This window comes from Cricetulus griseus (genome assembly GCF_003668045.3).
Source record: "Cricetulus griseus strain 17A/GY chromosome 1 unlocalized genomic scaffold, alternate assembly CriGri-PICRH-1.0 chr1_1, whole genome shotgun sequence".
NCBI classification, from domain to species: Eukaryota; Metazoa; Chordata; class Mammalia; order Rodentia; family Cricetidae; genus Cricetulus; species Cricetulus griseus.
Window position 1 is genome coordinate 71,724,232 of NW_023276807.1, and position 25,715 is coordinate 71,749,946.

Below are 25,715 nucleotides of genomic sequence, written 5' to 3' on the forward strand. Positions count from 1 at the left end.
CTGCGTTCTGCGCCGCACGAGGCCACTCGTGCGCGGTCCGCGGCGCCCAGCGCGACTCATCCCGGGGGCGGGGCTCACCTGTCAGCGGCGCCCCACCTCGCGGTGCCCAGTGTCGGGTGGGCGGTGGACGGACGGGCGTGCTACCCAATCAGTTCGCGCTCTCGGAGCGGCGGGCCAATGGACTGCGTGCGACTGGGCGGGGCCCCGCGTTTATAGTGCTGTGACAGCGCGCCCGGCGCGCTGACTCTCCGCGGCGGGGACGGCGGCGCCGGTCGGTTTGCCGAGCTGCGCGCAAAGCGGGTCCCGGCGCCCTCCCCGCACACAAAGGCCCGCGCGCGTCCGGCGCCCGCGGGGGTCCCAGTGCCCTCCTGCCTGCTCGGCGGGCTGCGAGCTGTGAGGATTCAGGAGGCGCCCTCTGTCTCTGCGCTCCGGGACATGGAACCGCGCCGACGCGGCGCCCACTTGCCCGGGCCGCTGCCCGCTGCCCTGGATCTATAGTCAAGCGGCCCCTCTCAGGGAGCAGCACCCGCCACCCCACGCCGAGTCGCCTCTCCGCAGCGGGCCTTTGTCCCAGCCCATCGCCCTCGCCGCGCCCGCCTTCCGCGGCTGGCCCGGCACCCTGGAGCCGCACGGGAGCCGGCCGTCCCAGCTGCGTCCGGCGCGGCGCCCCGGAGCCCCGAGTCCGCCGAGCCGCCGCGCACCGCGCATTCGACCCCACCCCGCGCGCTGAGGGCCGCGTAGGGCGAGCGCACCTGGCCTCGGTGACCGCTGGAGCGGCGCGGCGCGTCCGCCCGGGAGGATTGGGGTGTCGCGGCCCGTGGCCGGTCCCATCGCGTCCCGGAGTGCGCAGAACTGGGAGCGGCTTGGCCATGGCCATGGCCCGGTCCAGGAGGGACTCCGTGTGGAAGTACTGTTGGGGACTTTTGATGGTTTTATGCAGAACTGCGATCTCCAGATCGATAGTTTTAGAGCCTATCTACTGGAATTCCTCGAACTCCAAGTAAGTGGCGTCCACGATCCCTTCCTCTTACCCGGCCCCGGGCCTGTGCCCGGGGGTACGCCGTGTGGTCCCGGCGGGAGGAGGCCTCGGAGCCTGTTTATAGAACCTGAGGCGCCCGTCCCCCAGCCCCCACCCTGCCACATTTCTCTAGGTGGGGACCGGCTGGACTTGCAAGCGCGGGCTCCAAGGGGCTCTTCCTGGGGCTCTAAACTCAAGTGCTCCAGGGTACCCAACGCCCTGGTGACTCGGGTGGCACACCGGGAAAGGTGTCTGATGGCTCTACCCGGCCCTCCCTTCTTTTTGGAGAACGGAGGACGTCGCCACTAAAAGGGCTACAGACACGCATCGACTGGCGGGCTCCGGAGCCAGGCAGAGATGCTGCGCTCTCGAGGAGCTCGGGAGCCACCGGCGGGGGCCCCGCGGGAAGGCGACAGAAATTGGGAGTCTGGGGCAGTGGAACGACCCTTTGGGGAGGGGACAGTGGGCCCGCAGTGTTCGGGAGCCGGCGTGAATCTGCTCGCTAGCCGGAACGTGCGCGGGGGAGCTCGCTGGCTCGGCCGGAGAACTCGGGCTGCCAGCCCTCCACACGCCGGCCTCTCCCTTCGCGTCGAAACCGGTGGCCTAGCCCCGGTGCGGTCCGTATAACTGGCTCAGTTTTAACGACGCCTTTTGGGAAAGAGCTCTGCCCAGTCCACGCCACAGCCTTCGTATTTGGGGAGTCCCTTGATCAGACCTGCTTTTAGCAAAGCGCACGGAGGGGAGAAAGCCAGGCCTGAGACTAACTTTCAGATCTGGGCTCCCAGGGTGCGCTCGGGTTTAGAAAATGCTAGCCATCCTTTGGTATATGCGACCATGGTCTCGGTAACCGCACCTGGGTGCTGCCTATTACCTCATCTTACAACTAAGGCCAGAAAGTGCTGTGAGGGATTCTGGTCTCAGCCCTGGAAGAGTGTGGAGACGCTGGCTGGCTCCTGGCTTGGAGGCAGACCTTTGAGATTAGAAGCAAAATCAATGGCCTAATTGGTGTTGAGGGTTTGGTGAGTGGCTTCAGAGTAGAAATGAACGAATTGATTTAGAAATTACCCCATAAGCAAAGAACTGCTGCTACTGTCTTGAAAGTGGTAAATTTCAAATTCACCAACATAATTGACCAAACACGTTCCCCTTCGAAAGGGCAAAAAATCTTCAGTTGTAAATGACCCAAAGCAGACATTTTTGCTTGTTGCCAGAAGGCCCCTTGTTTTAAAGTTACTGCGGCCGTCTTTGATGTAGTCTGTTATAGATTGTTTTGTTTTGTTTTGTTTTGTTTTTTAATGTAAGGTGTTGTATTTGCTTCCTTGCGTGTCATCATTGCAGCCACACGGGATCTACAGGCACCTGGTGGTGCCGGAAGGCGCCTGGCTGGGACCTGAGCGCCGCCGTCGCCGCTCGGCCTGGGGCCCTGGTGGTGGCTGAGGCTGACGCTCGCTCGCCGTGCCTACAGAGGTCACCCTTCCCTGCCGAATGCTAGCCATGGGCGCGCCCCTCCCCCCTCCCCAGGCTGCCTGCCTCTCTCCACTTTGCACTTTCACTCACAGCTTCTTTGAGAGGCAGCCCCCCCACCCCACCCCACCCCGGGTCTGGATTTAATATTTATATTTAAATCTAGCTTAAAGAAATTCCCATGAAACCCCTCAGAGCCACAGAGCGACATAAGTATGTTTTTGTGTTCCCTGTGACCACTATACTTGGGTGTGCAGCAGGGAGAATTAGAAACATCGACTTGTCTCGGGGAGGCGCGGCGGGGGGGGGGGGTAGTATTATGCGTGCCTAGCATCTGGAGAAGCGTATCTTCTGTTTGTTACGTGTTAGGGAGGGAGTGGTGACTTACATTTACTCACTATTTTGATCTTTAATAGAATAGTTTTCTGAGCTGTGGCCACCGATGTAGAAGACAGCTAGCTGCTAAGGGCTTGCATTTCGGAGGAGCAGGCCTCCCTGTGTGGCTGTTAGTGTGATTGCTCCCTGGCCTCCACAGTAAAATGTCTTACAGTTTTCCTGAGGATGGCTCGAAGTGTTTGGAAGGCTTGTGGCCGAATGTTATCTGTGAGATCAGAAAGATATCTTTCTGGGAGAGTAATACAAAAGAGCCTTTTAGTGTTTAGTGCCTGGGATTGCCTCCCTTGTTCACTTTTCCAGAGAAAAGTTTCTGTGGATAAGATATAGCAGGCAGGTAATCAGAGGCTTGGAAGTTTCACTTCACACTGCACGAACTGTGTGTGGGGCAAGTGGCTTATCCTGAGACTGGCATCGGTAATTAGATTTGTTTCATTCAGGGGGTCCACACAGGGAGAATGCAGCAGCTGTGTGCATGCAGGGCCCAGAAAATCCTTTGTAAACTGGAATCTCCATAACTACTTTAATCACATTGCCTGCCATCCCATCCCGGGGAATTTATGTAATAATCAGAAGTTCTGTGTACTCAAAGATTAGTGGCTGCCCGTTAGATTAGCCACATTGTATCTATAGATGCTGGTACTGTTTAGGTCATTTTTCAACTATTTTTAAGTTCTGGAAAGAACAGCAAAGCAAATCATTTCTAATTAACATTTCCCCTCTCCAGCATAGTGGGTTTTTTGGGTTTTTGTTTTTGTTGTTGTTGTTGTTGTTGTTGTTGTTTTGCCGAAGTAAAGTGGGGTCTGTTTTCGTTTTGTTGTTGTTTTGTCATTGTTGTTGCTGCTTGTTTTGATGAATAATAGCTTCACTGTAGGATTAACAATGCTACACTGGAATTGTATACTAGAATAAATTACACCTTTGAAATTTTCATTCCAGTGTTAATCTGTGTCTGGGGTTTTATTCTGTGAGTTTTATATACTAGTACTTTACAAATTATCAGGCTTTTCCCATGTAATTTTTTCCCCACACATAACACTGAATTCCTGAAATTGATTGGGTTGATACAAAAGAATGGCTGGATAATATTCAGATAACCTGAAATACACCGGCCTACCCCTAGGCCAGGCCCTGAATAAATACAGGCCTGTCAAATTGATAAACTAAACTACAATGGATAGAACTGTTTAAATAGCCGTTCAATAGCACATACATACTCCAGCCTACTTTCTATTGTGTCTGAAATTCCTATTTTGGTAGATAAACTCATGCAGATTCAGCCTTAATTGAATAGCGCCTTGAACTATTCCTAGGCTCTCACAGTTTGCACTTGGGTTAATCTTGGGTTAGTCCTGTCGGTTTTAATATAGAATTGGTACTGTTTTACATCCACAGTCCTCATGTTTGGTCAGGATGATAAACTGTACGTAGTGGGTTGTCGTTGCTCCACAGCTGAGCCAGCAGAACACAAAGACAGAACGTGGCAGCCTCTCCAGATGAGGATCTGTGCGCCCCAGGCCTGCACTTCTTAACCTCAGCAATTAGAGCTTCCTGCCCCAGAAAAGAGGGTTGGGGTTAGGATGGTTTCCTGGGCACTTGGTTCTAAATCGTTCACAAAGCTTAGCTGTTGACACTTGTCCTAGCGATGCAAAGAAATGCAAATGACCCCAGCATTCCACCACAGTTCTGACTCAGTGGCTGGAGCTTGAAGACAGGTGCATTAGCCACCCCCAGGGACTACCTAAAGACCACGTGTTGGAATGGCTTCTCTCATCTGCTGGAGAACTGGTGGATTTAATTAGCTTTCCCCGAACCTCTTCTCACTTACTAAAATGAATCCTGCTGGTGGGTCCACATGATAACCTCCTTCAACCAGTGTGAGCACTGGGGTAACTAAATCCTTGCTATCTAAATCTTCACCTGAAATATTTCAGGTTGCTCTTAGAAACCTGATAGATCTCGGCATTTCAGAGTACATTCACCGAATGGGAAACTAGTCCCGATCCCAGCCCAGCGTGACTGCAGGACAGCGTCATAGAAGTGGGAGTGGCAGAGAGCAGGAAACGTAGAGAGTAGACCCTGGGAAAAGAATCATTTTAAGGAACAACATCTCCTTGACATTCCGTTTAAAACTTTATTCTTGAAATATCTAATTACAAATTGAACACTAAAATGCCTCCTTCTCCAAAAGATGATTTAAAAAATGTCTCTGGCCGCTGCCTGTCTTTGCTGCTGACATAAAGAACCTGTTTTTCAGGTCACTTAAACATCTGCATAGATTTGCTTATGAGATCACCCTTTGTTAAAGAGAAGTGTTGGGCTGTTAAAATATTTTGATTAAAATATGCAGATCCTGTAGAACTACAAGCTTCTAGAGAGAAGGGTTAGCTCTCTCTAGGTATGTCCTCTCCCCCCTCAAAGGGGAGGATTAGAGAGGGGGGCATCGAGAAATAAGAACAGCTGAAAAAGGAAGGATAGCAAATGAGACATGTTCGGAACAGCTTGGAAAAACTCCTGTGGCTTCATTGTCTCTGTAAAGCCGAAGAATACAAAAGCAAGCAGTCAGCCCTTCTACCGTGATGGGAGATGTAAACCGTTGACATGGTTCCCCTGTTTAACTTGTTTAATTCTCATTTTAAATTCAGCACTATACCAGCCGTGTGAACTCTGAAGATTTCTTTAGTAATCCATTTTGTAGTTCGGAATCAAAAACAAAGTGAAAGGGTCTGACACAATTTGCTTTTATTTTTAGGCAAATCAAGCCTGGCCATAGTTAATAAGGGGATTACAACCCAGACTACGTCTTTACAGATGTAAAGTAAACCAAGGGCAAAGCATAAAGAAACTGATCCCCTTTGATTGAAGTATGGTAAAAAGGCATAGAGAAGCAGGCGGCAGTAATCTGATTGTATGGCAATAAAACCACCATTTTCTGTCTTTCAGATAAAAAATAACGTGGTAAATCCATGCAGTTCATAAGATGTAAAGGCAGATAAAGGGGAAGCCATGGCAACATATAGATTAGCTTGATGTTCGAAATGACACGTCCCTGAAAAGGGTGTGGGGTGCAGGCACTTGCTCCAGGCTGTTGGGTATTATGCGAGAGCCACACAGACTTGGGAACCCGGATTAGGAACCATGAAAGCCCCACTTGTGGTCTGGGATGGCTGAAGCCGGGAAGGAAAGCTGTACAGTTCTTGCTCATTGGTGGAAGATAATATGGCCAAGGTAGCTTTCATTGACAGCCCTTTTTATAGATGAGATGGAGGCTGATTAAAACCCACAGCTCGCTGTGGTCGTTAGGGCCTGGAAGCTTTTCCTGCTTAACTCTTGGCCTAACAGAGGCAGCCATTCTGTGGGATTAACTGCCCTTCACCGCCCTTGCCTTCATCTATTTGGGCTTCAGGCAGAGACCTGCTGGGCAGCAACAGAGAGACCAGAGGGAGATAGGTAAGGCCTGAATTATCTGAAAAGAAAACAGAGGCCTTTTGATTTCACCCCTTACCCCCACCCCCCACCCCCCACCCCACCCCGGGCCCTTTGCGTGTAGACACTGCCTGTGGAAGAGGCCGAGGAAAGTTTGAGCTGTTGGCCCTTACCTGGGCCCCTAGGTCTTCTCTGAGGTTGGTCTTTTCCTTCCCCGGGGGAAATTTAAGAAAAATAAATAAATAAATAACAGGTGATGGTATTGAAAAGGAGGAAATTTAGTTTAATTCAAATCATCCATCCAGTATGTCAAAACCCATGAGCCTTGTGATTCTAGAAGTTACTGGCTTTCCTGACCACTATGATCGGTAATCTTCAAGTTGGATGGGATGGGTTTCCTGGTGGCAATTATGGGATTCCAAAACGATAGTGCTGACACACACTTTTAAAAGCAACAACAAAAACTCTTGGTGTTGTTGACAGATACTATCCTCTGTCCCCTGTAGTGTGTGTGAGGGAACTGGACTTTAGTGCTGGTCCTCCACGCTTTCTGTTTTAGTCATTAAACAAAGTGAGCCAGGGACTCCCTGCTCGGTTAGGTGCAGAGTGAGACCCAACATTGGTTTAAGCCACCAGAAAGGAAATATCTGCTTTTTTGTCATCTTTTGGCATTTTAGGAAAGTCTGACTATTTCTTCCAGGACAGGGGGGCGTTTCTTCATGGAGTGGGTCTTGGATGTGACTTATCTATGGGGTCTGGGAACTGTTTTAATAGGAGTGTGAGGGTTCTGGACTCTCCTGCTTCTGAACACAGATGATAAAGATTATCATCAAACCTTAAATACTCTCTTTAGACCCATTTTGCTGACTTTCTTCCTAGTTCTCATGCTGGATCACAGTTTGGGGCTGTATATGTGTTGCTTCTGTGATCTGTTTTTTTCTCACCACTGTGAGAATTATTTGTAGAAATTACAGTTGCGTACCACTGCTCATGCCCAAGCACCACTTTATCCCTTCCTTTCTATCTTAATTCTGAATCTATACCAAAATATCCATTTCATTTGTCGAGATCATCAAAGAGGAGGGACACTCTCTAATTTACAATCTGGTCACATCCCAGCACCTTTCCTTCTCCATTTGACAATGATTGCTAATGGCCCATTCAGCTAAAGTATTTGCTTGTTAACGGGGAACAGAGAATGATAAATGTCCAGCAAGCTTGCGGCCTCCTTCAGCTTTTCACACACAGACTGGCGCATATTTATGGCAGGCAAATGACAAAAGGAGAAGCTGAATCGCCTTGGCCTCCAGCTTTCCGTCAGGAACCGGGTTAAAGTGATTAAAGAGCTATGCAAGAAAGCCCTGCATGTGTTTACTAACTGTGCAGTGGTGAGTTCTTCACTACATTTCTGGACCCTCCATTCCTGTGGGGTGTATCTCTGTGATATGTTTTAGAAATATCCTCTGGAAGGATGGAAGGCCCAGAAAAGTAGTGAGGGGGTGGTAATGGGTACCAGTATTCCCCATGAAGCCGCATTCCGAGTAGACCTGCTTCTGGGATTGCAACATGGAATCAGCAGTGGCTCATTCAAATATTTTCCTTCCATGTACAAATTCAAGTATGTAATCTAGTGCAGAGCATTCTGGGTCTGTGACACACACTGGCTGTTTTCAAATTTTATTTATTTATTTATTATTAATATTATTTGTTTTCTGTTTGTTTGTTTTTCGAGACCGGGTTTCCCTGTATAGCCTTGGAACTTGTCCTGGAACTAGTTCTTGTAGTCCAGACTGGTCTCAAACTCACAGAGATACACCTGCCTCTGCCTCCCAAATGCTGGGATTAAAGGCGTGTGCCATCACCACCTGTCAACTTTTTTGTTTTTGTTTTTGTTTTGTTTTTCAAATTTTAAAACCATAGTAGGAAAAGGCTCTCTTAAAGAAAGCAGGTTCTTTATGCCCAGAGTAATTCTCCAAACAACAGGAAGAATAGATGGGCTCTAGTGAAGAAGGTAGAGTTCTTTCATACTTTCCGTCCTCCATAGTGGGAGTGGGAAAAAGTTGGAACCACCCAGGTGGGGAGCATTTACCAAATGCTGTGGATGGACCATGGGTCATCGATATGTTCACAAGGCATCCTATTCATCAGGATTGTAAATAGATGCCATACAGGATGGTTAAACAACCCAGTTCATTTTCTCTCTTGAACTTGGGTTGTGTCTAATTATAATTACAGTATTATAGGACTTCTCCAGTACTGAAGTCCCCATCGCCACCAAGACATTGACCTGTACTTTGTGTGGACCCTCATCTTGAATCTCCCTAGAATATGTGTGAGAGTGCTGTTCATAGGTTCAGTGTATCTGTGTTGGAAAGGAGTGATTTTACTGAGGCCTCAGCTTGACCAAGGTATATGTGTTGTGGGGCACAGCTGGCTTCTTTTTTTGCCTGGGCTGTTTTCTCACCTGTATGTATTTCATTTGCATTTCTGTCCTTCAAAGATGGGGATGTCTTTGAGATGACCTCTCCCATCCGCTCATGGGATAGCAAATGAGCCTGAGGCACAGCGTGCTTGTTCATACCACCTGGCAAAACCCTTCAGTCCTTGCCTTTCACCCCCACTTCTGTTTCCTTACTCTGTCCCTGAAATATTCATCTTCACTCAGAATTGCCTATGTATTGAATGAAGCAGGCTAAGTCAGGTAAATCTCCAACTCAAAATGTATCTAACTGAAGCAGTTATAAAATGCCATTTCCCAGTTAACACAGCTGTTTTGGATACTTTTAGTTTTCAAACAAGCTCCTTTTTCTGTTAGAAAGCAGATCATCAGGAGAGACCCTAGATGCATTCTCCTCTGTATGGTGGAGATCTCTGTTCAGCTTTTCTTTGCAATCCTGTAGGCCTATTGGTTAACCCCAGGTCTCTGCTCTCAGGGCCGCTTCCAGATGTGTCTAGAACCCCAGGTCTCTACATGCAGGGCGGCTTCCAGGCACTCAGGTGCTTACCACCTGCCTAATCCACAGTTCACCCAGTTCTGACTCTTGGGGGCATCCAGTAAGTATTGGTGGGATGGGAAGGCATTACTCAGATGAATGCTGTTGACTGCCCATGTTCTTATCACTTGCTGTCAGAAATGGAAGATCCACCCTCTGGATCCAAGGCTCCTGAACTGAAGGGTACCAAAGATGCCTTTGGGGGTTGTGAAAACTGGTTTCTGAACCCACCCCAGACTTTGATTCCTAGATCCCAGCTAAGGTGAGGCTGGGAGATACACACTTTAGCAGGCTCCCAAGATGCCACCAACTGCTGATGGTGGCGGGAAACCATACTTGGGGAACTGTTGCCTTGGGTCAGCCTTTTGTGGAGTAGAACCTAGCATTCTTCCTACTGTAAAAAGACTGTTTAGGATTCTCAGGGAAATCTGGTCTTTACCCTGGCCCCTGTACTTCCCTTTAGAGGTCACAAGGGCCTAAGACAGTTGGCAGTTGTAACTTGATTAATTTGTTCAATAAGTATTTGTTAATGGCTAGATCCGTTACTCTGAGAATGAAGTCAAAGCAGAAAAACCTTTCTTGTACACGCCAAGTAGAACCTGGAACATTCCATGTTGGGATGCCATGGTATTGTATGTAGAGGGGACAGGAGAGGAACAGAAGGTGGCCAATCCTGGTTGGGGACACAGTCTAGGTGAGAAGAAACTTGAGTTTTTAAAGACAGCAGTTTCTCTGAGCAAAGTCATGGTAGATTGCTGAAATATAGTAGTACACAAGCCAGGAGAGTCTTATTTCAACCTAGGCTAGTGTCTATAATGCATTTTATGCCTCTGAATGGCTATAACACAGACTCAAATCCCACGAGTAGAATAAACAGACCCTGTGGGACAGCAACTTCTTGATTTCAGCAGCCTCTCTGATACGGGGATTATCAGTGCTCATTGTTTTAAAAGTGAGTGTCATCGTGGTCATATCAGGAGATTGATTTCACCAGGATACTGGCTTGTCTTGATCAGGAGCACAGGCTTTGGAGTCCACTTGTGTGAGCTAATCTCCGCTTAGCCATTTACTGGCTGTACAGTTTGGGACAGTATCCTCCATATTGCTCATTTGTCCAGCTTTAAATTAGAGACAATCACATGGCAGTGGTGATTGAGACAGTCATAAAATGGTGGCCAGGATTAAATGTGTTTAAAGGGCCTAGCTCTGAGCTTGGCACAACGATCCATTAAGTGTCAGCCGCTGTTCATAAAATTACACTGGATGTCTACTGAATACTGTTCACATGCAGACAAAAAAATAAAAGCATTTGTTAAAGAAGACTAACGCTAATATTTTAAGCTCTCTAGTGTTATTTTGTTCTGCTTGCTTGTCACTTCTATCCATTCTTTAAGGCTCTCTCTGGTCCACGAAGCTCCTTTTAATTCCCCTGTCTACCATCAGTCTACCTTCTTCCTCTGCTTCCCTGTACCATTGCTTTCTTAGAACACAAGTGTGTGAACAAGCCTTGGACATTCTTGTTAAACTGTTCAGCTGTGCACTATGAGTAGGTTCTTTGGCCAAACCCATTCTGTGTATCCTAGTAAAAGATGTTTATCCCTGAGTGAATTCATGAATCCAACCTGGGTTCAGGGATGGGCAGTATGGTATATTTTTCTGTTTAGAACCCTCACTTCCTGTTGGACCCTGTTTTATATAAACAGCAGTTGTATACAGTACTTACCACATACCAGCTGCTGCTCCAACTGCTGGATACATACTCATTAAACCTGCTTTCTATAATTTATTTTTTATCTTATGTGCATTGCTGGTTTTGCCTGCATGTATGTCTGTGTAAGACTGTCATATCTTGGAGTTACAGATAGTTGTTAGCAGCCATGTGGGTGCTGGGAATTGAACCCAGGTTCTAGAAGAGCAGTCAGTGCTCGTAACCACCGAACCATCTCTCCAGCCCCTCCACCCCCATCATTAAACCTTCTTGCAGCCACCAATGGGAAATACTTTTACTTATCCTTTTTATACTAGTGGAGACTTGGTTAACCAAGTTACCCAAGGTCCCTGGAAGCTAAGATTTAGATTTGAGCTGAAGTGCTATGGTTTTACTGTCTGGCTGTTTGATTCTCTGCCCCCCCCTTTTTTTATGCTGTAGAATACAAAAGGGGTTTGCTATGGGTAGGTTAAGTGTGTATTTGCTCAAAGCAGTGCACACAAGGTAGAGAAAAGAAAAGTGTTGAATGTGATCTTCCATTCTTTGTTGGAATGTTGAGTAACTCTCATTTATGCTGGGTGTACAGTTACAAAGGGACCCCTTGAAGCTCAGATCTGACAAGATCGTACCCCCGGAAGCAGAGTCATCATCATACTGTCTGGAAGATGACTAGACAGTTTTTTTTTCCAGTATGTAATATTAATGCATTTATTGTGTGTGATTCCTTCGACTATCAACATTTTCCTTTTAAGAATTTAAGGGATTGGCCAGCTCCCCCTGGGAGAAAGTCAGGCTTCCAGAGTCACCTCCAGTTTGCTGCTGTGTGTCAAGCTAAGGAGATAGTATGACATCTTTTTTAGAGTCTAGTCACAATTAAATGCCATTTTATTTTGGATTTTGGGAACCGTGCCAGCTTCCAGCTTGTCAGAGCTGAGAAGACTCAAATCAAGTCCAGGCCCATTTCTATAGCAAACTGGGAGTCTGGCTTCTTGCCTGTGGATTCATTCAGTTCAGCCCATCTGGCTTTTGATGTTCTGCAAGTTTGGAGCAGTTTGTTTAAGGAAGCCCAGGCGGTGAATATTGGTGGGCCTGGGGTTCTCTGGACTCCACAGTGGCGCTTCTGAATTTGCATGGTCCCCACTCCTGCCTCTGCCTACCTGCAGAACAGACTGCCAGAGAAGGCAACCGAGTCTCCACTTCTCTAGGAACTGAGACTCCAAAAGTGTGGCAGCAAGGCATCCTCCCGGCTCTTCCCTGCCTGGTTCTCTGTCGTTTGATGCCAGCCTGCTGGAGGAACTGTTAGGACCTAACTCGGGAGTGTTCTATGATTTGGCTAGGGAAGAGAACTACAACAGAGCACCATTCGCTCATATTTCCATCACGTGACATGGCTCTGGGTGATGCGTATCAATCAGGAACCAATTCCAGTCATTGTTTCTGGTGGTGGCAGTTTTGTTACCCATTGGGTTTCTCTTCCTCCCTCTTCCCTTATTCCACTGGCTGTGACAGGAGGAAGATAACTCCTTCCACACCCATGGGGACCTGTGCCTGACCCCTCCCATGGAGCCTGGGAAGGAGGAAGTACTGGGAAGCTGCCATTTAGGGGCCTGTAAAGCCATTGCACACAGTCTTGTAAACTGTTTGCTAGGCTTATTAAGCTTGCCTGTCAAGGAGACTCCCTTCTCAGACCCAGAGAGCTGAGTGTCATGGTTCCCTCTGTCTGTTGTGGACTTACTCCTACTTCTGTTGCCCAAGGGCCTGTTTGAGTGTGGCTTTGAGGGGAAAGAAGGGGGCAGGCATGGTGGGGGAGTGGGGTTCTGTTTGTTGGACACCTTGCCAAAGGGAGAGGCTTCATCTTAGTAGGGCAAGAGTGAATTGCATTCCACAAAGGCAGAACACTGTGTAATGAAGAAAGAAACACATGATGGTGGGGGTGAAGGGGATGGAGGGCTGAAGGGACAGGACAGCATGCCCGGCTGGATGCCTTGTCTTGGAGTGTTGGGACAGCAGACCACTCACTCACCCCTTGTTAAATTTACACATGGCTTTCATCCCTGTGACTTCACCACTCAGGTAAATGAGCAAATGGTTGTGAAACAACAAAGAACCAGCTGGAGGTGCCCTTTGGACCCCTTTCTCTGTGAGGGCCATCTTTCTCTCTAGGGCCTGGCCTATAAATAACATGGGTTCCACCTTCCTTTATAGACTCTTGCTAAAAGCACGGCTGGGAACATGACCGTACAGGTGCTAACAAATTACAGCTGGGAAAGAAGGCTGCAATGCCTCTTGTCACTGGGGTTATGAAATCTAGGTTTCAATCAGGGAGCCTGCCTGGTCGGCTTGCCAGCAGGGCAGTCTGGCATGCACCATCGCTCTTCTTGCTTGCTCACTGCACACCCCCAGCACTCCAGCTTCATGCCCTAGCCTTTGTATCTTGCCTTGGCTAGTCACAGAATGTGTGTCGACTTCTTTCTTTTTCTAATTGAAGGAGAGGGTAGACTAGGCAAAGAAAGTTCCTTGGGCAATTACATAAATGAAGACCCAGTCTTGTTCTTAATTCCATAGCAGATTTAAATAGTGCTCGTTAACTTGAGAAGAAAACAGCGATGGTATCTGCACCACACAGCTGAAGTCTGACTTGGAGGTGATTAGTAGAAAACACATTTTCAACCTTAGCCTGTTACAGGTGTTCCCCTTTGTGAAGTGAAGGTGTTTGGACAGTAAAAATAATTACATGGATAGAATTGGAGTAAATACCTGTACTGTTTTCCCTGGAGGGGGAAAAACTATTTAAACTGTGAGGATATTGTCTTTGAGCATTCCGAGATGAAATTTACTTTAGTTACCAGTGTTTTTGTAGCATCGTATCACAAGCAAACAAACAAACAAAAAAAGCAAGAACAACATCAGGTTTCCTGCAGTTGTACAGCAACATAAGCTGGGAAATTTAATGTCATTTTGACTCATTGGCAATTGTAGGAAGACAGGGAAATGTTAAGTTTGAAGAATGTATTCCCCATGGTGTGACTGTGCCAAGGCCACGAGGCCAGAGGTCCTCCACCATCACCACAGTGCTTGATGAGTAGAAATTTCTTTAGGCTGTAGACTAGGCCCTTCCTTCAGTGCTCAGGTCAGCTCCTCACCTGGTGGAGTTGCCGAACTGGTTCCTGGGGCTGTGTACTCTCCAGGCGCTTGGATTTCTGCTCTTCTCATCTTTCGCTCTTGAAAAGGTTTGGCCTGTGGTTGGTGTGAAGTTTGAAATGCACACCCCACACACACACACACACCCCTCGCTGTCTCTCATTTGGAACACTTTAATGGTCCCCGATTGTACAGCCTGCTTTTAGGCCCCTTTTCTTATCCTTGAATAAATCGGGTTCAAGTTGCACGGAGTATTTGTTTTAAAAAACCGAAAGAAAGGGGCACCTGTGAAAACAGGCCGCTGTTCCAACACACATACACATTCGAATTAAAGCAGAAAATGTCAGTTAGAGCCTCCAATTACTACCTACTTCTTGAAGGCTGGAAGCCATGGAGAAGATAGTGGTGTGCTTGCTGGAAGTTTCAGGGTAATTACTTGTTAACTCTAAGCATGGTGTCTGGTAACCTAGTTCTGTGTGAACCTGACACCTTATAGCTAGCTGAATTCCTCTATTTCTCTGGTTTCAGAATTAGTCTGTCTGGAAACTTGTTCTGATGTGAAACTACCAAAGGGGGCAGTACAGTGCTACTCACTATAAAAGGGGGAAAGTGTTTCCCAAGTATTTCTTCTGGAAGCTATTGCCTTGTCTGTCCTGGGTGCTAGCTACTCTTTTACTTATTCATTTTATCGAAGACCTCCTGTGTGGGGCACTTCTAGGGCAGCTGATTAAGCTACTGCAGCACTTCAGCAGTAAACAGAGGCAACACGAGACTGACTATTCTGCTTGTTTATATCAAGTTCACACACCTATGTCTCGAAGCCTTTCTTGGGAGTATTCATACTCCCTAATGCACAGAACATTCCAGAAAGGAATCTTCCTCTGATATGCCATGCTAGCCTGGCTGCATATGGACATCAGAGGCACTGCAGAGTTGAGGGTCAGGGACTGGCTTGGTCTTGAGGGGGGCTCCTAGTGTCCACACTCAGTGGAGGATGAACCAACTCACACATGGCCATCCCCTCTTCCCTGTGGCCTTTACCACTGAGTTAAAGTAACAATACAAGCATTTTATGGAGAAAGGTATGTCTCCTAAAATGTGGCAAGTTTCAAATATCCTTGATATGTAGTGCTGGCTCACAAATAATCTAGTCCGTTAATGTGATTTGAGGTTTTCTACCTTCTAGGATGACCCAGTTTGTAAAACTCATTCCCTAAAAATGTCAGCCCACTTCCTGATATGCTCATCGATGAAATCTAATTCTGTTTATCTCTTATTTTTCTTGTGCTTGGGTAAGTCTCTGTTCTACATTTGTAGATTAGGGGACTGTCTGGTGCGTAGACTACCCCGTGCACTCTAAGGCATTGCATCAGAAAGTTAGAAGGCCTATGAGCCTCAAACATTTAAAATAATTTCAAAATTAAAGCTAAGAAAGCTAGTTCAAAAGGCTAGTTTCAGGTTTCTATGTTTGTTTATTGTTTGAACTTTTGGAGTCCTGGGGGTTGAACCTTACTACGTATATGATAGGCAGCTGTTCTGACTCTAAGCTGTCTTCTCAGTTCTTTCATCTGCTTTTTATTTTGAGTTGTCCAGCCTGGCCTTGAACTCACTCTGGAGTGCAGTCAGGCCTCAGGACTGTGACCCTTTTCCCCTAATCTCCTGAGTAGTTGGGGTTACAGATCTGTGTCTCCAGGCCCAGCAGGTTTAGTTTTTGAAGCTGTTCATTAGCAAGTAATGTCCAATGTGATCACAGAATCATGGCTTACCGAAGAGAACTTTGGAACCCACAGACACCTAAAAATCACCATAGCCCCAGATGGCTGCAAGTAAACAACCATCAGTGGTGCCATTGTCTGTGTGTGATGGTCTCTGTGGTCAGTCCAGTACATGCCATATGTTTTACAGATGTGTCTGTTTTCAGCTGGAGTAAGTCATCCATGTACAATGGTCATACACAGTCCTGGGTTGCCTAACAGTGGGGTATCTTTGGGGAATGCATCTTCAGGAGCATCTGATCTGTAGGAGCTCACTGCTCACTCTCCCAGACTAAGATGGTTGTGGCATGAACCTCACAGGATCACATTTCCATATGCAGTTTGTGACTGACCAGAACGACTTTGCGAAGTGTGTGACTGTACTAGATGTCATTTTAAATGGAAGGGAGGCTAGAATATTTTTTGTAAGATGGCATGTATATTCCCTTATGCATCTGGCTTTGCAATGTTCCTTGAGCAGGAAAACTTACTGTCTCTTATCCTCCCCTTCAGTTTTCTGTGCCTGTGTCATCTTCTCTGTGAGCTCTGGGGGACATACTTCATAGATGCTTCGTACCTAGCCTAATAGTGCAGCAATAGGAAATAGTTAAATCGATTTTTCTGTGTGAATCGTGTTAGGTAGCAGCTGACATTTTGTTATCAGAAGCTGTTGCTCAGCTTTTCTAAGACTTGCATTTTCCTCCTGTCTGGAGCGGCTCTACCTGGCCCAATTCACTAGACACAGAAATTGGTCACTCATACGTGTTGTTGACTTCACCTGTGCAGTCACAGACAGCATCAAGTAGATGTGCCATAATTTATTCTAAGTTAGCCTTTGCATTTTGCCATGGTGAGTAAACACACAGGAAGTAGTGAATGCCTGCACTGAGGTCCATGTGGTGGACACTAAAAGCAGAGCAGGGAAGTTGGGATTTTCCTGGTGAGAGGTGATGGAGTGGAACTTTAGGTCTACATCTCAGTAGTCCTCAAAGTATCTTATCTCCTATGGCACAAGGTAAAGGTGAGAGACAAATCTGCCAACAGCTGCCTCCATCTGCTCCCAGGCTCCTGGTGACATGGTCTGTGGTACCCACAAAAGTCATATTTCCAACTGGGTCAGCTGATTATGTTTTCCATGCATTAATCTAGCATTTTAAACCAGCCTGGGTTCACACACAGGCTTGGGTTTTCTCCTCTACTCCTCATTAATTCTGCTATGTTCTCAGCCACAAACATTAAAGAAGATTAAGTCTTGTGATGTTAATAGAGGTTTTTACAATGAGAAGTATGAAGTTGAGGTGTCTAATTTAAATTATTAGAGATCTAATTTAGATTACTAAATATTGTCTGGTTGCAGATCATTGGAGTTACCCAAAATATTCTGTGTGGAGCACTTTTTTGGAGTCTGGTTTTGGCAAATGACTTTTTTAAGCCTGAGTTAAATCAATAGGCAACCCACAGGTAAAAATAGATTCTGGCATCAAATCATTTTTACATCAGACCTCTGGCTTTGGAAACCCTACTTCAGAGTTGCCTATTTTATCCCAGTTCCATTCTCTCTATCTGAGTCAAAGTCATGGAATCTATTGTCTGCTTGGAAATGATTCACTGGGGGAAACCAGAGGAGTGGCCTGTTTCTGCTCAGTGTTCCCCAGGAGTCCCCAGAGCTCCCCAGGGAAAGTGAATGGAGGTGGAGGCAGTGCCGAGGCTGCTATGGTGTGGCACATGCTCCCGGTGGGAGGGCAAACAGCACAGTGCTGGAACTCAGTAGCCCACATGGAGAGGGACCATCTGACTGTTCCGTTCTAGCTAGGCCAGGAACGTTGTCTCTGTCCTTGACACCCCACTCCTCTGTACAAATGGTGTGAGTGGTGACTGGTTTTGGTTGCAAGGTGATCCATACCTGGCTGTGTCCAAGCAAGTCAGAATGTGGCTCCCACCATGGATCTCCACCAGTCATTTAACATCAGCTGGCTGTTGTCACCTTAACTTTTAAAACGCTTTCTCAGGGTCATCTTCTGTCAGTGTATTGTTGAGTGTTGCCAAATGTTCCAGGTGCAGGTGTGTATGAGGTCTGACTAACGTATTAGCCTGTCTTGGGAAACATCAAGGAAGACTAATCCAAATCCATAGCTTCAAAAGTGGACCCTGTATTATATGTGACAGATTTTATGGCCTTGCTTCTAAAAGGTGATTGAGAGGCATTCCATTTGCTGTTGATAAACACTATCTGCCCAAAACATTTGGAGTTCATCTGTAACTTTACATCCAAAACAAAAATTCTAGGTGGTTGGCCCTTTCCTTTCTCACCTTTTGGTTCTGAGCCTCCAAGAGCAAAGGGTGGATGGGTACCAGGCGGCCACCTCAGAAGGCCCTGTTTGGCCCAGCCGCCATACACAGGATAGGCAGATAGATTTCTATAGCTCTCTGTGGGATTCTTGCAAGCCTGAGTGTATATTGACTTTCTTTCCCTTCCCCTTAACTTTGTAGCTTATCTATGAAAAACTTGATTTAGAAAAACATGTATTTCACAAAACAAGATTTAGATACTGATTCGATACAGTGGGATCTGAGAAGGGTGGGGAAGGGCTTTTCCTGTTGGGTTTCATCACTCTTCTACAAGGTATACCTGTGTGACTTAGAATCTGGGGTGAGCTGGGAGGAGAGCAAGGCTCAGCTCTGCATCAGACTGGTCATGGTTTTGTGGTTAGTGACCCTGGATGCTGTGGCTTGTGCTTTAAACAGAGGGTTGTCAGAGGTTGTGGAGACCCACAGAGCCAGGGTCAGAAACTGCCTGAGGACAGTCAGTGGAATGACACTTTGCCTGGTTCCTCTATGTGTGCTAGTGTATGTTGTTAGCTTCTGTTTGCTCACTAGTGTTTTTCCACTAGGACATAATTTTATTGATCATTATCTATGGCAACCACATGGGCACTTGCTATGGAGTCACACACATGTGGGAGCAGCCCGCCTTCAGGGAGCTCAGTGGTTAGCTCCTGAAGACCCAGTCATCACCTGTTAATGTCCCTCAGAGCATCAGATCAATATGCAGCTTGCTAGGCATATGGCTGCACATTTTCAATTCCAGAACTTGGGCAGTGAAGGCAGAAGGATCAGGAGCTTGGGCTAGCCCCACATACATAGTAAGTTCCCTGCCAGCCTGGGATATATGAGACTGTGTTGTGGGAACTCTTTCCTTGGAAAGATGTATGTAAATGCCTACTCCCTCCTCATAGGACACCAGCAACAAACCAAAGCATGATTCCATCAAAGTCCAATTTGGGAACCAATGAGTTTTGGGGGCTGAGGAATTGCCTATGAGAACATGGGTGACTCTAGAGTAGCCACACCACTGAATAGTCTCACCCCAGCATGGATGGTGACTTGTGTACCTTTCACAGTTTATAAATGCTAGCACCTCTAGTGAATACAAGGCCGTGGGTCAGAATTACATACAGCTATCTGGCAGGTGAAGGAGGGGGCACCCAGAGTCTGAAGGTGAATTGATCCTCCCTATTCCTTCTTCCCATGAGGGGAATGTCAACAGGCAACAGGCCCCATCCAGGGACTCTTGCAAGCAGTCACAGCTGTGCTGATCAAAATGATGGCTGTGCTTGGAGGACAGCCTTCTGCAGCCCCCTGTCCCTGTCTCACAGCAAAAGCCCCAGTTTGGTCATTATGTTGTAATCCTGTGGCTCTGGGAAGCTGAGGGCTCTCCAGAGGTCTGCTCTGGGAGATCTGTGAAGGCTCTCTGCTCAGTTGCTCTCCTTGTCTCACAAACTGGTATGATTGAGTGCCATGAAGAGGTCTCTCTCTCTCCTTCTCTCTCTCTCTCTCTCTCCCTCTCTCTCTCCCTCTCTCTCTCTCTCTCCTCCCTCCACTTGGAACAGCAACTTTTTACAAGCAAAAGATCAAATTCCTGTTTCAGTTTTACCTTATTTATCTTCCTTAAAGCTTTAGAAACAGTAGGTTTGCCCCGAACTATGTAGTATACACGTACTAAAACTTAAGATCCCACCCCTCTAGCTGGATATTCACAGGATACCAGACTGCTCCATCATCAAACTCCACACACTGAATTAAAACTAAACGCCAAGGCTGATTTGCAAGTTGAATAAAAAAAAAAAAACCTCATTAAATTATTTATGTGATTTGTTCCTCCTGAAAATATCATAAAAATCACATCGATTTTTGAAGCCTTACCAGATATGCCCGGTGCTCCTGACCTCACTTCATCAGCACCAGTGTTGGGGCTGGGGCCTGGTGACCTGGAAGAAGAGACTGCTGGGGCGTGACTTACCTATGATGCTTTAGTTAAACAGTGAGAGAACAATCCTCATAGACAACTTGGGGGAAAAAATGAATGGACAGAGCTTAATGAGCCAGACTTCAGACATAAGGGATGCTATGGCATGGGTAGGTGGATGGGGAGTATCCCAACACTTGCACAGAGACACTGGTCAGGTGGGCATGGTGTACCATCCTTAGAGAACTGAATGGGTAAATGACAACATACACCCCAGTTGGAAAGACCCCTAATTGTGGAGGCCAGGGAACCATGCCCTCCCACTGCAAGATAGCAAAAGGACTGGCCTGAAGAACAGACTAATGTTTTTATATAGGAGACATGTACCAAGACTAGCTAGCCCTTTACATGGTGTCCCTATTGTGCCAGCTACACCAACTACGAAAGGAACGGATTAGGGAGAGGGGAGGTGGGAGGCCTCAGGTAGGAATTGGCTCCTGTGTTTGCCCATTGGTTTGTATAAACCTTAAGGATTTCCTTTAAAGGTCAAGGAATAAACACAAGAAGTTAAGAACCAGGAAGGCAAAAGACTTAATGTTGCTGGAGTTTAGTGTAGTGCCTGTTGCCCCCATCTTGTCCTGCTAAAGCCACACAACACTTCAGAACCACTGGGAAAAAGGTGAAGGAGGGGAGGGTAAGGTTTGGGCCTCTTGGAGCTCTGTTGAGTTTCATCCAACAAGAAGCTACCTATAAAGCATGAGTCCCTGGGCTTGTATTTTTATAGTTTCAGGAGAATTGTGGGAAAACACCAGCGAGACCTTCAGTAATCCTCTCAGTTTGTTAAAAGTTATAGAGAACTCTTCAGCAATATGGGTGTTTTAAATTTGTCACAATTTTATAAATTTTTTGAGTTCTGTTTCACAAAAAGATTTCAATATAAATGCAATGCATTCTGTTCCCCACTTAAAACAAACAAACAAACAAAAAACATTCATTCATGTTTCCAGGGGAGGGGTAGTACAAGTGGTTGTGTGCTCTACATGTCAGAGAATGGCTTGGGTGACCTCTTCTTCCAACATGGGGGTCCCTGAGATTGAACTGGGGTCATCAGGCTTGGTTGCAAGCACCTTTACCCACTGAGCCATCTTGCCTGTTCCAGTATTGTTTTTGACATATCTTCTTGCTTAAAGAGACTAATTTAATTAAACAACAATAAAAAACTGGTGTCAGTGGACCACCTTCTCTTTGAGGTTGTTCGATAACACCCAAGGAATTAACAAGCATCCTTGTACACATGCATTGTGTGTGTGTGTGTGTGTGTGTGTGTGTGTGTGTGTGTGTGTGTGTGCGCGCGCGCGCGCGCTCGTGGTTTCAGCCATTTATTTTATTTAAGACATGAAGTTGTGAAAGAAAGGAACATATGTGGGGGTGGGGGGTAGGGCAGTGGGACCTGGAGGGAAGGAGTAGGGTATGGATAATACCAAGATACATTGTATACATGTACAAAATTTTTTTAAACTATCAGTTTTGAATGTGAGTCTAAAATGTCCCTTGTGCTTTCTGCTACTTTGTAACCACATAATAATTCACTGGCTGAGAACTCGTGGCTCATTACATAAATCACCAAGGTTGGTGTGGATTTGAACTTTGGGAGTCCCATCATCCTTCCCTTATCTGTCCCTGCATCCTGGCCCCAAGGGTCATCAAGGCTGGTGGGCCACTCTGGCTAAATAATGCCAGAGTCCAAGCTGGAAGGATTGGGAGGTCTTGCTTTGTTCTGAAGCCTTAATATTTTAATGAGCCTGCAGGCTTGGCTGCTTTCTCTGAGTGTGTTGTTAGTGTTAGCACTTGCAGGAGGATGTTCATTAGGAGGCTCTTGTCTCAGGGAAACTCCCCATTAGGGAAGATCTTTCAGCAATATGGCCAGCAAGAAAGGAAAGGAGGAGAGCTTTTAACTGGAAGCATCCAAGGGATTCGGTATCAGTAGTCTTAGTCCTAAAGATTTGCTTCGAAGAATTAATTGGAGCAAATACATCTCAGGGGAGGTGGGGGAAAGGGAAGATTTGTAGACCAAGGAGGTACTTGTTGTCCTCAGAGGAGAGGGCTCTTCATCTTGCAGCTGAATCAATACGATGCTAATTATTTCTGGTTATCTTTTATGGGTTTGTAAGACATTTCTTTTGTTCTGTGTAATAAAAAAACCCATTGTTTGATCAGTGACTGACTAATTATGATAAGTAATTTGAAACATTCTTGATGAAACTTGTCTGTTAATTAACATCAACACAGCACATGGAAACTACCAGGACAACAAAGGTACCGGGCATGCGCCGTTCCTGGAATTGATGAAATCTCTCTGGCATGCCCAATAAACCGCGATGCCAATGGTTAAAAAATAACAAGCAGGTGGGAAGGTCTGACTCATCACCAGGGAAGAGTTGTAAAGTTTCACAAAAGAGTATTGGAATATTACAAGTGCGGGGGCGAGGACCAAGTGTCAGCAGGCTGTGCCCTCCTGATGGCCTGATGGCTCAAAGAAGGGAAGAGTTCATCCTTTTGTTTTCTGAGGTAAATTCCTAAAAGCATTTGTCCCCTGAAGACACCCTTGGTGAACCAAAGTACAGCACTGAGATGTCATGGTGGGGGGTGGTTGGTAGCGTTGGGCTCTTTGATGCCTGTCTTTAAGGGTGTTCACTTTTATCAACTCAGTGGCTTTTCTTTTATGCTTTTTAGATTTCTACCCGGACAAGGCCTGGTACTATACCCACAGATAGGAGACAAATTGGATATTATTTGCCCCAAAGTGGACTCTAAAACTGTTGGCCAGTATGAATATTATAAAGTTTATATGGTTGATAAAGACCAAGCAGACAGATGCACTATTAAGAAGGAAAATACCCCCCTGCTCAACTGTGCCAGACCAGACCAAGATGTGAAATTCACCATCAAGTTTCAAGAATTCAGCCCTAACCTCTGGGGTCTAGAATTTCAGAAGAACAAAGATTACTACATTATATGTAAGTATAGTTCTCTCTCTTTATTTTGTAGGCATTGGGATAAGCTAACTAGGTTTGTATTGATTTCTGTTTCCTTTAAATTAATATGGTAAATGATTTGTTAAAAAGCTTTGTCCTTTTTTTTCAAAAAATTAATTGAAAATTGGGACCCTGTAGTAACAGTATTAATTAAATATAAATACTCAGCAGGGGCAAACCTGCCAGGATTCTTATGGTACTGAAATAAGTAAATTATACGAGGGGACTTAGTATCTCTACTGATAAAACCATCTTTAAGGACCTTTGGTGAGGTTTTGATAGGTAAATCTGTGTGATGCTTTTTCTCTCCATCCTTCCATCTGTCCATCCATCCGTCCATCCATCCATCCATCCGTTTAGTGTGCATTCTGTTCCAAGATCTGTGTTTCAAAGTTAGGACTCAACAGAGCAAAATGTAATAGTGGTACACTTCGCCATGACACCGTCACTCCAGACAGGTAGGCTCAGAGCTTAGTAGCATGGGGTGTACACAAGAGCCAGTATGGGTGGTCATGTTAAGTCCTGATGGAAAAGAGTAAAGTGTAGGCACACTGCCTGAATGACACCCCTGCATCTGTCATAATAATGTGGCATTATTTCAGGAGTAGAGGATAGTTGTTCATTGGGTTATATCTGAAGTGCGTTTGTGAGCTGTGCCCATCGTGACACATACCTACTGTGCTCACATCACGGCTAGCGCCAACCAGGCCTGTTCTCAGTGTCATGGGTCTTGGTACAGTGAAATATGTTACTCAGAGGCAGCCACTCACATTCATGGTTGAAGCAGTGAAATTCTGGTTAATTTGTTTGCTTTCAAGGTATACTCTGTGAGCTTTTTGTAGTTGTTTTAAATTGTAGTATTTAGCATGAAACGCTTGATTCATGCATGCAAGTACTTGACCACTGAGCTCCCACCCCAGCCCTAAAGTTACACTCCTTATGTTTCTCTAGACTTCAGCTCCTTGGACCGCAGTTAGCCTCTAGCTTGGCTCTCTTACCACCCTATCATTAGATTGGGAGTCTGGCTTTCTCCAGTTACGACCTACTCTTTACATCACAGAAGCAGCAATTCACTGAGTATTCATCTAGTGTTCCTTGCTGTGTATTTTTTACATTAGTAATTAAAGCAAAGGTGGTCACAGGCAGTAATTATCTTGTCTGTTGCTTCAAATGCCACAGAGACTGAGAACCAATTTATGAAGCTAATATGATACATAGAAGATAGATCGCTAACAATAACAAAAGGGAGAAAGTGGTAAGTTAGGTATTTAATGGAATAATTACCACAAACTGAAAATAAAAGCAGTGTAAAATGGAATGAGGCAGATGGGGCCATCTTTGAAGATGTGAAGTAGTTACAAGGTAGCATAAGTGGAAGCTAAGCTTTTGGAAACACACACATATGAATAAAGACTTTTAATGGATGACATGATCCAGCCTGACTGGGAGAAAATGAAACTGACCCCAGATTATTCCCCTTCAGAAGGTTACTGCTCCTAGTGAGGGGAGAAAGAAGCAAACATGTGCTGGAAGAGGCCAGTGGCTCCCAAGATGGGAAATGTCTGACTCTGAAATTGGTGTCAAAGGAAATCCTGGGTCTCCTTCATTGGGTGGGGATTACCAGCAGGGCCTGCCTAGCTCCATCCTCCATTTTAGGCTTAGATTTCAAAAAGATTGCAATGGCATGGAAAATCCCAGTTTCCTACTGAGGGAGGGCAAGTGAAAGCTTGGTACACATTAGAGGTTTAACCTTTCATTTCAAATGATATACACAAAATGCAGCTAAATATCAGTTTACTGGTGTCTCTTAGTGCATGGAAGCGAACCTCTCATAACTGCTCTTCATCAACCTGTGGGTGGTTTACTTTGGATTTAACTACAGATTAATCTGTAGTTAAAATAGCAATCTACCCAATCTACCCATTGGGCATCTATTGTTTTTTTTTTTTTTTTTTTTTTTTTTTTTTGGAGAACCCATTAGGCCATGTTAACAGGTTTATAGTCTGCTTCTCACTACTCTGCCCCCCAGAACTGTCCTCAGAGTTAGGATTTGCCACATCAAACCATGGGGTGGCTTGTTGAAATTCGGGAGGCTGAAGCAAGAGGGTCTCAATCCAAAAGCCAGGCTGCTCTGCCCACAAGATTCTCCTATACATCTAATAACTAGACAGTGTCTTAACAATAGAGCCTTGGCTGTCAGGCAATGAGGCACTGTGAGAATGTTGCTTGTAACAAGATGTTCCCAGGCCTGTGAGTGGCTCAGGACTGTTACAGGAAGCCCGGTGCTACTTGTAAGCAAGGTTGAAAGGCTTCCCCCACGTCACAGGCAGAAGAGAGCATTCAAACACTTAGCCGCCAGTAGAAACCAGTTTCTCACACACTCCACAGCAGCGTCCACTGCCATACAAGTTCCCTTGAAAGGAGGGAAGTGATAAGATCAAATTTTAAAATAGCACCAAAATAGTCAAGGGACTTGAAGAAGCCACCAATTCTCCTATCAAACAGATGTTACACACACACACACACACACACATACA

The 25,715-nt window shown here is 46.0% G+C and overlaps 1 protein-coding gene across 1 annotated transcript in view; it reads left to right on the forward strand.

Annotated features, from left to right (window-relative positions):
• The first annotated feature begins 260 nt into the window (after positions 1–260).
• Positions 261–25,715, forward strand: part of Efnb2 (ephrin B2) — a 45,101-nt gene continuing 19,646 nt past the window's right edge. The window contains exons 1-2 of the mRNA XM_027387889.2: positions 261–1,000; positions 22,877–23,160. Of these exons, the coding sequence (XP_027243690.1) occupies positions 870–1,000; positions 22,877–23,160 (415 nt within the window). The 5' untranslated portion in view covers positions 261–869. The remainder of the gene's footprint in view (positions 1,001–22,876; positions 23,161–25,715) is intronic.